Source organism: Brassica napus, unplaced genomic scaffold (genome assembly GCF_020379485.1).
Source record: "Brassica napus cultivar Da-Ae unplaced genomic scaffold, Da-Ae ScsIHWf_2433;HRSCAF=3143, whole genome shotgun sequence".
In the NCBI taxonomy this organism is placed as follows: Eukaryota; Viridiplantae; Streptophyta; class Magnoliopsida; order Brassicales; family Brassicaceae; genus Brassica; species Brassica napus.
Window position 1 is genome coordinate 24,126 of NW_026015772.1, and position 13,955 is coordinate 38,080.

The 13,955-nt window shown below is 33.4% G+C and overlaps 1 protein-coding gene and 1 pseudogene across 2 annotated transcripts; one reads left to right on the plus strand and one right to left on the minus strand.

Moving 5' to 3' along the window:
* The first annotated feature begins 1,859 nt into the window (after positions 1-1,859).
* On the plus strand, positions 1,860-6,386 carry LOC125601083 (annotated as a pseudogene).
* A 46-nt stretch (positions 6,387-6,432) lies between these two features.
* On the minus strand, positions 6,433-8,960 carry LOC125601084 (calcineurin B-like protein 5). 2 transcript variants are annotated; one of them, XM_048773465.1, is made up of 8 exons: positions 8,869-8,960; positions 8,633-8,715; positions 8,488-8,547; positions 8,205-8,313; positions 8,046-8,098; positions 7,870-7,950; positions 6,915-7,027; positions 6,433-6,639 (listed from the first exon to the last, which is right to left on the minus strand). In XM_048773465.1, the coding sequence occupies exons 1-8, from the start codon at positions 8,948-8,950 to the stop codon at positions 6,603-6,605; spliced, it is 618 nt and encodes a 205-aa protein (XP_048629422.1). In that variant the 5' UTR covers positions 8,951-8,960; the 3' UTR covers positions 6,433-6,602. The 2 variants fall into 2 exon arrangements, with proteins under 2 accessions (XP_048629422.1, XP_048629423.1); XM_048773466.1 differs by lacking the exon at positions 6,433-6,639 and having other exon boundaries at positions 6,930-7,058.
* Between the last annotated feature and the right edge of the window lie 4,995 nt (positions 8,961-13,955).

The following is a 13,955-nucleotide window of genomic DNA, read 5'->3' on the forward strand; positions in this document are numbered from 1 at the left end:
ATCAGTTCGTCGTAAATTTACATGGCGTTTACGACGAAAGTTAGATTCCTCGTAATTTCGTTGTAAAGACCATGTAAATTTACGACGAAATATTTTCGTCGTAAATGTTCGTTGTTATGGGCACGTTTTCTTGTAGTGTATGAGATATCCGTAAGTATTCGCAATTTGTAAATATCTATTTATTTTTCAGATATCCGTTTTTTCGAATATCTGTATTTTTTTTCAAACAAATCAAATCGAAAAATTAGATATCCGTGACGTACGAGACAAATCATAAATACCTTCAAAAACTCTGATATCCAATCCGTGCACAACCTAGTTCTTACTTTTATAGTAACAATTTACTATTTTACTGTATGTACTACCTTCTACAACAATCGCTGTCAAAGAGTTACCGCGATATCTCTAGTGTCGACCCCACTGAATTCTCAGAGCTTGACTTTCTCTCGTCTCGGAAATCTATCTAAGAACAAATCACAGCCGCTTATTTACACGTGCATTTAAGAAACATGCAAACATTATTACCAAACTGTCCTCTCTCAGACACTCCTTAAACCTCTCCCTCGCTCGGTATTTTGTCAATCGGAGACTGCCTTTTTTCATAATCGTCAACAAGAAAAAAAGGTATTCATGCAAACTTTTCTACAATATTTTTTAATAGGCAACTTCACGGAATCACGGTGACCAAGACTCTAAAGTAAACCATGTGGTATTGAAGTCTCCGTCCTTTTTTACAGTATAATATAGTTTCTTTTCATCTTTCTTTACCTCTATTGCCCTGGATCATGGAATAGTAAATCATCGCTCTGTACTGCAGACTCTGGATTCGTTTCATATTCCAAGGTCACTCTCACTGACTCTGTTCTTCGATCATTGTTACATTTCTTGGCTTCTCAATCCCAGTTTTTTTGTCTCTCTTGTGTTGCTTTTATGCTTCATGATTTATCTTTTAGGTGATAATCATTATGATCGTTTGCTTTGTATCACCTTTGCTTATTATTCTTTATTTATTTTTGATTTTTTGTTAGATATCTGGATTTTGTTGATCACAAGGGGGATTGTTACTATTTTTTCTAACCGTTTTAGTGGCTTTATTATATATTTGCATCCTCTTGGCTTTTCTCTTCTAGAGGAAATATATGAGTTTTGTTTTTAGCTAAGATAAAACAAAGATTAACACTTGTGGACTTTTTCCGATGAAGTGGGTTTGGTTAGATCAAGGGTGATGGAAGTGATTATCAAATAATGTTTGTAGTTACAGAGTTCTGTTCTTTTGTGCATATGAGACCAAAATTTTGTGCGGTAGAAGAAGCATGCAATGCATAATCTCTCAATTGTGGTGGAGAAAAAGATATACAATTACAAATCTAAAACCAAACTCTCTCTCTTTCTGCATTATGAGATTTTTTCGTTATAACTTTGTTTTGAATGATTAGAACGTCTTGAACCCGCAGGCCCCGTACCTCTCTTAGAGACGTAAACTATTTTAAATTCACTCTCCTCTTTTGAAAAAAGACCTAGACTTGAACCTACTATATAATCTAAAAAAATTAACCACTAGACCAACTCCTAGCCGGTTTCTCGTTATAACTTATCATATTTACGGCTATGGACAAAAGTTATACTTATCTCGCCCATGTCTACTTGTACCTGGTCCTTTCAGTACTCATTCTTACTTTTGTTTCCATCACAAGATCCTCAGGTACTATGCGTTTGGGTTAACTGACCCAAAACATTAAAAAAAAAGATGAAGAGAAGACGTTTCTATGATTTGAAGCATCCATTTGATCCATTCCGTAAGTGTTGCTTTATATATGCAACTCAGAGTGTCAAAAGTGTGGACTGGATTACTTTGACTAATGGAGAGAAACCTTTCTAAATGTGTAGCTTTCGAGATCTTCTCCTGTGGTACATGGAACCCTGTTGAATACATAAGATCCAACATGGAAAGATGACAGTACCTCTATTAGAGAACGGTTATATACTGGAAGATATACGTCCCTTCCAAAGGCTTCGTCTCAGATCAAGAAAGGCTACCTTGAACGACTGCACATGTTTCCTCCGACCTGGTATCGATGTTTGTGTTCTCTACCCTCTCCATGAAGATGACTTGGAACCGGTATGTGCATGCAACTTTGAAACACTCTAACCAAAAATACTATTTCAGCTCATGTATGATCTGTTTCTTTCTTGAATAGGTTTGGATCGACGCGAGGATTGTTTCTATAGAGAGGAAGCCACATGAATCTGAATGCACATGCGAGATCTATGTCAAAATTTACATAGACCAAGGCTGCATTGGAATGGAAGGACAAAGAATCAACAGAGACTCCGTGATCATCGGTCTAAACCAAATCTCCATCCTCCAAAAGTTTTACAAGGAACAAAGTGGTGATCAGTTTTACAGGTGGAAGTTCTCTGAGGACTGCACTACACTGATGAAAACAAGACTCTCGTTAGGAACTTCTTGCCGGATCTTTCTTGGTTGCTTGTCACTTCGGTAATGAAAAACATTGTGTTTCATGTCAGAACAGTGCAAACAAAGATGGTTTATGAGATTGTAACGGATGAAGCCTCTAGCAGCTCTTTGAGCTCTATGAATATAACGGTGGAAGACGGTGTCTCTTTATCCAAAGTGGTTATGTTTAATCCTGCGGATATAGTAGATCTTGAAGTGAACCAAGAAACAGAACTCTACTCTGAAGAAGATGATGTTGTGGAACTGCGTCGGTCCAAGAGAAGAGTTATGAGACCGGATAGGTATACCGGATGTGATTATCAGCTAGATACAAATGATGGTTGGGTGCGGATGATGCCATACCGGTTTGAAAAGTTGGATGTAGTTAGTATGGAAGATGAGTACTACTACTACGAAGAAGAAGATAGTGGCCATGAGGAGGATGATGATACTCAAATGATTTGTTCAAGATAAAAAGATCTAAGTCACTTCGATTGAAACCAAAACGTAGACAAGGTCAGATTGTTATGGTAGAGAAGAAGAGAAGACGTGGACCTGGTGTAAAACAAAGGAAGTCTCTACAAGTGATACCAAACGTAGACAAGGTCAGATTGTTATGATAGATAAGAAGAGAGGACGTGAACTTGGTCGGAAAGAGAAGTTTGGGCTGACTGTGATTCCTTTCACTCCAGTGTTTGATCCTATACCATTGGAACAGTTTGGTCTTAATGCTAATAGCTTGGACCAAGGTGGCGGTTTCTCAAGAAACCAGTACTTTGATGATATTGAGAACTACCGAAGCAAGTCTGCTAAGTTTGGTAAGAAAGCAACTGAAATGGAAGAGATGATGGAGTCTGATCTATGTTGGAAAGGTCCTAACCACGTGGTGAAGTCGGTTCAAAACACGAGTAACCAGATCATCATCGCGGTCAGCTGCTCAAAAGATAAGTGTTCTGATGAACCAAAGGTGTATAAGAAAGTAACACTAAGCGCAGGTGCTTATAACAAGCTGATAGATGCATACATGAGCAACATCGATTCAACAATTGCATCCTTGAACGAGCCGGCCAGTGTTGTTGACCAGTGGAGGAGTTAAAGAAGACGAACTTCGCTTCTAAACCGCATGGATGGGAGATGGGAGGAGCCTCTAGTGAGGATGGTGAGGGAGAGACCTTCAGAGAATGATATGTTATGGAGAGAAATGGAACTCTGCCTGGCTTCTTCTTACATTCTTGACGACAATGAGGTATTATTTATATGATTCTCTTCCAATATCTCCTCGTATCTCTTAAAACTTTATTATATACATGTTGATAATGTAGGTAAGAGTGGACAATGAGGCTTTTGAAAAAGCGAAAAGTGGTTGTGAACATGAATATATGCTGGATGAAGAGATTGGGATGTGTTGTAGGTTATGTGGTCATGTAGGAAGTGAGATCAAACATGTTTCTGCACCTTTTGTAAGTGAAACTCCTCACCACTTTACAAACATATAATGTTACTTCGCTCAATACTCCATCAAGAATGGTTTAAGGTTTTTGCACATAAAATTAGAAAACTAGTAATTTTTTCTGTTTTATCCCTATTAATACATTATTTTGTTTGATTTTTGTTATTAATGAATTCAAATATAAAGATAAGAGCTGGAAATTTTATCTACTACATGTATAGGAAATGTAAATGATACTTATAACCGAAACAAATTTAAATGCTAAAACGACACTTAATATGAATCGAATGGACTAATTGATTGTGTTTGTGGTTTGGTTTGAATAGGCTAAACATAAGAAGTGGACTATAGAGACTAAGCAGATAGAAGAAGATGACATAAAGACTAAACTGAGCCACAAAAATCCACAAGCAAAGACTTCACTATGTCAAACGATTCTCCTGAGATGCTTACAGCTGAAGAAAGTGATAACGTTTGGGCATTAATACCTCACCTTAAGAGGAAACTCCATATGCATCAGCGGCGAGCTTTCGAGTTTCTCTGGAGAAACCTAGCAGGATCTGTGGAGCCTCCTCTTATGGATCCCACTTCAGACAACATAGGAGGCTGTGTGATCTCTCATGCTCCAGGAGCTGGTAAAACTTTCCTAATGATTGCTTTCCTCACAAGCTACTTAAAGCTGTTTCCTGGTAGAGACCTTTGGTTCTTGCTCCAAAAACAACTCTCTACACGTGGTACAAGGAGTTCATCAAATGGGAGATCCCAGTTCCTGTTCATTTGATCCATGGACGAAGAACCTACTGTGTATTCAAGAAGAACAGTGTAGTTAACTTCAATAGAGTTCCTAAACCTAGCCAAGATGTTATGCATGTTCTTGACTGCTTAGAGAAGATACAGAAATGGCACCACCCTAGCGTTCTTGTAATGGGTTACACCTCGTTTCTGACTTTGATGAGGGAGGACTCCAAGTTTGCTCACAGGAAGTACATGGCCAAGGTGCTAAGAGAGAGTCCTGGCCTTCTTATTCTCGACGAAGGACATAACCCTAGGAGTACTAAGTCGAGACTACGCAAAGGGTTGATGAAAGTTGGTACTGACTTGAGATACTTCTCTCTGGCACTTTGTTTCAAAACAACTTCTGTGAGTACTTCAACACTTTGTGTCTAGCTAGACCAAAGTTTGTTCATGAAGTTCTAATGGAGTTGGATAAGAAGTTCAAGGCGAATCAAGGCGTGAATAAAGCGCCTCACCTTCTTGAGAACAGAGCTCGTAAGTTCTTTCTTGATAACATCGCCAAGAAGATTGACGCTGGTGTGGGAGATGAACGTCTTCAAGGTCTCAACATGCTGAGGAACATGACTACTAGCTTCATTGATAACTATGAAGGAAGTGGCGGCGGCGATGCTCTTCCCGGTTTGCAGATCTATACGTTGTTGATGAACTCAACGGATATACAGCATAAGATCCTCACAAACTTGGAAACGTGATGGCGTCTTATCACGGGTTTTCTACTAGAGCTCGAGCTTCTTGTTACATTAGCAGCTATACATCCTTGGTTGGTCAAGACCTCAGCCTGTTGCGCCAAGTTCTTGAACGCGCAAGAACTTTTAGAGATCGAAAGGCTCAAGCACGACGCGAAGAAAGGATCTAAAGTCATGTTTGTGCTTAACCTAGTGTTCAGAGTGGTCAAGAGGGAGAAGATCTTGATCTTCTGCCACAACATTGCACCGATCCGTCTGTTTATAGAACTGTTTGAGAGCATTTTCAGGTGGCAGAGAGGGAGAGAGATCTTGACCTTAACGGGTGATCAAGAGCTTTTCGAGAGAGGTAGAGTGATAGACAAGTTTGAAGAGCCTGGAAACCCATCAAGAGTCTTGTTAGCTTCGATCACGGCTTGCGCAGAAGGGATTAGCTTAACCACGCGCGTCAAGGGTCATCATGCTTGACTCGGAGTGGAACCCTTCAAAGACAAAGCAAGCCATAGCTCGTGCGTTCAGACCGGGACAACAGAAAGTTGTTTATGTTTATCAGCTCCTGTCTAGAGGAACGTTGGAGGAAGACAAGTACAAGAGGACGACGTGGAAAGAATGGGTTTCGAGTATGATATTTAGTGAGGATTTGTTGAGGATCCGTCTCTTTGGCAAGCTGAGAAGATTGAAGATGATGTTCTTAGAGAGATCGTTGGGGAAGATAGAGTTAAATCTTTCCATATGATCATGAAGAATGAGAAGGCTTCAACAGGGTGATGGTTTATATAAGATAGTATAATAAGAGCATGGAAATAAACAGAAGCAATAAGGTTAGTTCTCTGTTTCCTCCATGGCTTTGATGATGAATGTTAAGTACCTGGAACTCATGTGTGCCATGCACTAATAACGTATAACTATGTGAAAATGTACTTGTATAATATTAACAATGTGTAATATTAAAAAAATCAATAATAATGTACTGTGAAATAGTATTGTGTTTCTAGTGCTATTCTAATGTGAACAAGTACCAGTCCATAGCCATATAAAACTCTCACTGAACCTTAAAGATCTTGTTATAGGCCATTAGGCCAACAATAATGCAAAGACATTTTGTTACAAAAGAATATGCATATTGCATTTGATTATTATCATTTTCTAAAAGAACCTTTGATCCTTCTACTCTTTAGCCATCGACAACCCATCATCACCTGTCAGTATCTGACTTTTATTGGAGAAAGCATGGAAAAGTTCGTGGTAAGTCCCTGAAATGAAAAGGCTCGATATAAGAAAAATGTCTTCATTTATGAAGGACAAGGATACACAAATGGCTAATCAAGAAGAAACACTGAAAAATTACACAGAGAGAGAGAGAAATATGACAAGAAGAATATACACGCAGTATAGAACCGGAAGCTGGTGCCCAGAGATGTTTTAAAAGAAGCACTCATTAAGAAAAGGTTCATTTTTTCCAAAAAAAAATTCCACGTATTTATAAAGTTAAATGTGTATATTGTTTATATGGAAAGAAGCAAGTTACTTCAAGAAAGGGATGGTCATGTTCTTGAGAATCAAAGGATGCCTGGCCACAAAGTTCTCCCATTCTTCCAAATCTATTTTCCCATCTTTCTTCCTGTCCGCCTCTTCAAATGTCTGCAAAATTTAGTGAGATATCGATCTCCCACTATCAACCACCAGGCAATCACACTTGAGACTTTAACATCACAACTAATGACAATCAAGATTTTTAGGGATATGATTTTCATCTTATTAAGATGTGTAATTCTAGTTTAGGAACCTTATAAATTTGATACTAGAAACTCTATAAATTAATATTTGATAAATTAATAATACTATAATTTCTCCGGTCCCAAGTTATGCCGGTTTATGACATAAGTCGATAAAATAATAAGATGATAATTTTTTAGAAAGTCCTATATAAATATATTATCCCATTAAATCATAAACTAATAATCTATATATATATATATTATATATAAGTACAAACTAAACATTATATTGTTGGTTTTATATTCACAATGAAAGTATCTCTATTTTTCTTAAAATTTCAATATATTATGATAATATTTTGTAAATTATATCGAAAATCACATTTGAATTCTATGAAACATAAAAATATACATCAAATAATGTCGTAAAACAATATGAAAGTCTAATTTCTAAAATTTAATTAATGTATATCAATATATACAGTAAATCAACTATTTTCATATTTTATAAGTAAAAATAGAAAAAAAACCTAAAAAAGCAACTTTTTGTAAATTAATAACTCTATAAATTAATAAAATACCATAGTCCTAACATTATTAATTTATAGATTTTTTATTGTATGTATCTATGTTTAGTGTGATAAATCAACACAGAAATGGTGATGTGATATAAAAAGATATGAACAGTATATAATAAATAACTAAAATGTTAAACCGGTCTATAACCTTTAGTTTCGTAAATTGCGTTTATACATAATTATCTACCTTAGACACAATCGAGTCGATGATACTCTCGGTTAGCATCAGTTCTGATTCCTCTAGAACGTCTATTATCATCTCTTTCACCTGTGATTCTTCTTATACGGTATTAGAGATATATGTTTAGTTTTCTTTATTTTTGGTGTTCTTGTTATTTTGTGTGACAACAATGACCGACGTACCTCTTCCGGTTCAATAAATCCAGTCTGACGAGTATCATATAGCCGAAATGCAACTGTTTATAAACAAGTGATAAGATTTAACATGGGACCTTTATCACACACAAAAATCATGGTTTATAGTTTTTTTTTTTTTAAAATATAGTAAAATTTCAACTATACATAAGGCTTTATCTCTTTGGGTGGAGTTCGGATGGAAAATGTTGAGAGAGTGTACAAACTCTCCAAAATCAATTGCCTCATCGTTTCTCATATCGAACAATCCAAACATCTGCATGTATACGTATGATATGAGTAATGTAAAGTTACATAGAATATTGTACTTTCTTTAAGATTATTAAGAGAAGTACGTGTGAGAAATATAAATTGATCATGTCTGTCTCAGTAATAAAAGCAGGACTGACTACAAGAAGTTTAATTTATATACATATAGTAGAAATTCTACCCGCTCCGTAGAAAGACTTCGTCTCTTGGTGTCCTTGGTTAAGATAAACTGAAAACCTTCCTGAAACAAACCTATATATAGTCATAACACAAGCACACCTTTTCTATTCACATTGTAGAAAAGAATATATATTTTGGAGTCTAACTTTGGTTATAAGGTTGTCGCTACTGACACAAGAAGTGAGTTTGGTGAACAATTCATGTAGAACTTCAACCTCAGCATCGCTAACTGCAAACCCTCAAGACCAGTTAAAGATGTTACTCTCTGGTCTCTACAATTCGTGTAAAATAAGTAAACCTCCATGCAGTATAACTAATAATAACTACGTCGTAAGTTAGTAACTAAACATGTGTCAAAATTAATGTGTATTGACAGACTTACAAAAGGTTTGAGAAGCAAGAAGCGAGATGTTTTCATGCCTTGTTCTTGTTCCTCCTAAGTGCTTACTGCAAACACATCCCATTTTACTAATATCCACATAAATTCTGCATACGTACGGCTGTGTGACTGCGTATATATGGACATTGTATGGAGCTGCGAGATTGTGGAATAATAATCTAATTCTCTGACCGAACAAATTCGGAAGTGCAAATTGTCATAAATTTCCGGTTAAGATGGAGACAAATGGTATAATCTACTAATTATTTTTTTCTGTGTTGCTTGATTTTATATGCTTTGATATTCTTTTTCTACGGTTTCAATATTTGCGTTGTTTCATTTTTTCTTTTGTTAATGGTGGTGTTGTTTCAATTATTGTCCAAGCATGTCTATGGAACCAGAACCAAAAGAGTGATAGTTAACCAGTTTATATATTCTCTTACATTTTAGTTTGATACTTAGAAGAAAAATTGAAATACTTAGAAGAAAATTGAAATATTTAAGGAGAAATTGGTTAATTAATAAGGCCATATTCAAAATCTATTTGACATTTATACCTGACTTATAATTTTGTCTATACCTTTGATTATTTTTAATATGAAATTAACCTTATATCCTCTAATTTAATTTTTAAATTACAGTTTATGTTTAATAATTACGAATTTATGTAGTTTATATTGTTTTTTTTATTAAACTAATAATTTATGTATTTTGTAAAATATTTTAAATATATGTATAATTCATAATCATTCTATATTTAATAAAAATTAAAAAGAAAAAATATATTCATCCAAATATAATTTAATTTCGTATTTTATTTATGTAATTTATACAGTATTTTAAATATATTTATAGATATAATCAAAGCTGTATTTGATAAATAGTAAAGAGAAAAAGATATTTCATTAGAATATAATTTAATTTCATATTTTAATTATATATACACAAATCAAATAAACGTAAAAAAAAATAAAACTAAAAACTGATAAAATTAATAAAAATAAAATATAAACTAAAAAAAAACTTATTATATTGTATATAAAATCAAAATTTTGAATATTTTATTTACATATAAATAAAAAAACATAACACGACGCTTTAACTGTAATTATATATAAGTCAAATATACATATTAATTACATTATGCATAACATCAAATTTTTAACAAAATAAAAATCATGTATTTTTATAATAATTATATTCAAAATTTTTTTAAAAAATAACTCATATAAGTTTAAATAAAATCATTTATGATTGTTTCCTAAAATTTCTCAGATTAAAAAATAGATTAAACCAAATATATATTATATGTTCTCAGCATGGTAGAACGATAAAGATATGGTGAGAATATAAATTATAATCCGTTAAAACATAGCACACACGTAATAGTAGTTGTTTTATCTAAGAAAGATAGTAAAGTAAAAAATAGAACATAAATTAACATTTTCATGTTTTTAAAATACAGTGCAAAGCTTAAAATATGTATTGTATTAACAAATAAAGCGGTTAGAACAGAAGTTAGCGTATTCTATATTTAGATCACAGAGAAAACGTTACCATATATACGCGGAATATTATTTTATTGTTTTTAAATATGATTTTTGGATGATGTGATTATGTGGTCAATATTTATTTGCGAAGATCATTATTTTGTGTTTTATTATATTATGTAGTAGTAGGTAATAAGTTAATATATTATGTGTTTGTCATTTAATAATGTGTTGTTGTATGTATAATGCTACTTGTTAGTGTTGAAGTGAGTTTCGGATGTAAAACATATTGAGTTTCAATAACTTTTCTTTTAGGCATTTGTTGATTCTAAGATTAACGACGTCAAAATTGTATTTTGATTTTTCACATTTCTTAACATTACTCTTTTTAGATGTTTTTTGCACTTTCCCCATATTTTGACATTGAGCCGTCACCATCTATGTATTTCATTTACCTCTACAGTGTGCAGTGCTTCTCACTATCACTGGGAAAAAGACTCACCTCCGAGCTCTTGTTTTTCCTCACCTTCTTTTTCTGTGAGATTATCTGGTATTTATTATAGATCAGACATATTAGTTCCATGTCGTGCGGTTGTTTCTTACAAAGTTGTAGGTTATTCGGTCAATATTGGTCCTCTTTTTTCTAGATTTTGGCTAAGGTTAGAAACTACATCTCGTTGGGTTGGGTCAAGTTACTTGTCATTGATATTGTCTTCCTCGTCGTTGGTTTGTCGTCGATAGTCTCTGTTTGTCTTGGTTTTCAAGATCTGGTTTTGGTGATCTAATTTCCATCTCTTTTTCATAGTTCGAGGATGGCTACACGGTTTGTTGATTTTATTTTGTCTCTTTTTATCTCTTTGTTCTCTCATCTCGTTGCACCTGTCATCGCTGATCACGTCTCTGGTGGCTCTTCCTTTCGCCATATTGCTACTCCAGGCTTGAAAAGTATTTTCTCTACGTATGCTTTGTGCGCTTGAAAGGTTGTTTATGGTCTCAAGCTTAAGCTTTTGTTTTTTGGTGGTTGGCTTCCATTCTCCCCCACTCAGGTTTGTTATCTTCTTCTCATGCATCCCTTGGTGCAGGTGTTCGGAGTTTAGTCTTTTGGAGATTTGGTTTCTTCTATTCAGAGTTTGTGGTTTTCGATGGCATGGACGCCTTGTATGTGCTTGTTTAGTTTGTGAGGTGTTTTTTTATCTCTTAGCTGGTTTTGTGCTTCCGGTGCTTTAGACTTGCGTCTTTTGTTTCGTGGTGACTTTGTTCTTACGATGATTATTTTTCTTTGACCCACTTTTGATTTTTTTTGCGCTGGTGCTTGATCGCGATCCTTTGTGTTCTGGAGATTGATTTCTCATATTTTATGTTTTTACTTTTTTCTGACATCTGTTTATTCTATCCAAGACATTATATTATATGGTAAGATGAGATAGGTTAGTTTCTTTGTTGATCTTTTTTCAGCTCCAAACCTTTTTGAGTTAGTGTTACTATGATATTTTGTTTTTTTCTCTCTGACAGGGAAGTTTTATGTTTTGATTAAGTTATTGCACTCTAATTTCTTCTTATTAGTTTGGTCATTTTATATTTTAATAGTTAAATAAATATAATTTGTAATTAAATAATAGGAATAGTAAAAATAATAAAAATAACAAAATTTATGTTATTTTTAGTCGTGAATAAATTAATATGTAAATATAATTCTAGTGAACAATAAATAGATTATCAAACTTCATACGATAATAGTTAGTGCGAAAATGACTAGATAGTGTACAATTAGAAAGTACTTGGCCAAATTGCAATAATCTAAAAAAAGAAGTGTCTAAAATGTAAAAAAATACTTGGATGACATGTGTTGAAAAACCCCCTGCCACTTGTCAGCAGAAGAGAAAAATCAATTTTATATATAGAGAGATAACCTATCTAAAACGTATATAAAAATTAGAATATCCATTATATCCTTGCAAAAATGGTATAAATATATTCTAGAAAACATAGATTGGCAAACATTTTTTTTTAAAAAATTTGTATAGTTAAACATGTTAAAAATTCACATGAGTTTATAGATTTTTTATATTTTTCTGAGTTATATATATATCTGATAATATTTAGGAATGTAAGGTAATTGTGTCAATATTGACAAATTAATACAAAGGTATATATAGATAGACTATTTTCAATATGGACTGTTTTCCCAATTTCCCAAATATTTAATTCATCTAGTAGTTAGGTAATCAAAATTACTAAAAAAGATAAATTAACTGAAGGAAATATTTATTATTGTGTTTTCCATTCACTTGTGGAATTTCTTGGCATCTACCATTCAAAAAAAATCAAGCTAACACTATAAGAAAAATGTGTTTTAATAGCAGACCAGGATAGCGTTTTTTCGTTTTTCTGCTATAGTTGACATATCCGATGGTTTTAGATAGCGTTTGTATTTTTGGAAACGCTATGAATAGAGCGGCATAATGGAAACGCTATGATAGTATTCATTTAATAGCACATAAATAATAAACGTATTATAGTATACTTTTTGAATCCTTAAACCCTAAACAAACTTCTGAACCATATACTCTAAAAAGCTAAATTTAACTAATTAGTTATAATCCTTATAATATTTTAGAAATTAAACTCCAAATCTTAATATAGAACTATAAACTTAAATATTTAAAATTAAACACAAACCTATATACATTAAATACAAACCCTATATTATACATAATCTCTAAATCTAAAATCATAAACTTCATATTTGATAGTTCTAAAATTTCAATACTAAAACATACACGTTAAGACTAAAATAAATTATTATATCTATACTCACAGAATTTCAACACAAAACCTTAACCTTTTTTTTATCAAAAATCTGGAAAGAAATACTTTAAAAATATAATCTTTTCAATTAATTTTTCAAAACTTAAATCTAACCTTAGAACTCTATCACATAGACTTTTGCTCTAAAATCTTATACTTTAAATCTGAAATTCAATAGTTCTCATTTAACTTTATAACGTAAATGATAATTTAGGTTATATATTAAATAAAATTAGTACACAATAAAACTTTTTGATTGGTTTTAATCCAATCGTTATAACTCATTCTTTTGTTAATCTTTTTTTTTTTTTTTCTAATTGGTCAGTTAATAAACAAAGAGAAAATTTTTCATTGGTGAAAACAGGAGGGTGAGGATAGCTTCTATATTTGATCTCCACCGTAGATTTAACTCGATCTAAGGAGCATAAGTGATTCACTTTAAATTTTTTTTTTTTGCCATTCTTGTCTCTTCTTCTCTAGCAATCTCTCGTCTCCTCCTCTCTCACTATCTCTTCAATCCTCATCTCACGATCTCTCAACTTGCTGTCTGTCGTCACGGATTTAAGCTCACCACCTGCTCAAGTCTGGAAACCATGACCCCTCGCCTCCTCCCTTGGTCTATCTTACTTACTTAAGCGTTCATCTTCTTTTCATCTTTTTTTAAATAAAATCTATTGCTTTGTTTACAGATCTGGAATAATGATGACATAAAGGAGGTAATGATGATCCAGAGACAGAGGCGGCGGCCGACGTACAAAGAGGTTTGAAGACGGCGGGGAGTTACGAAGACGA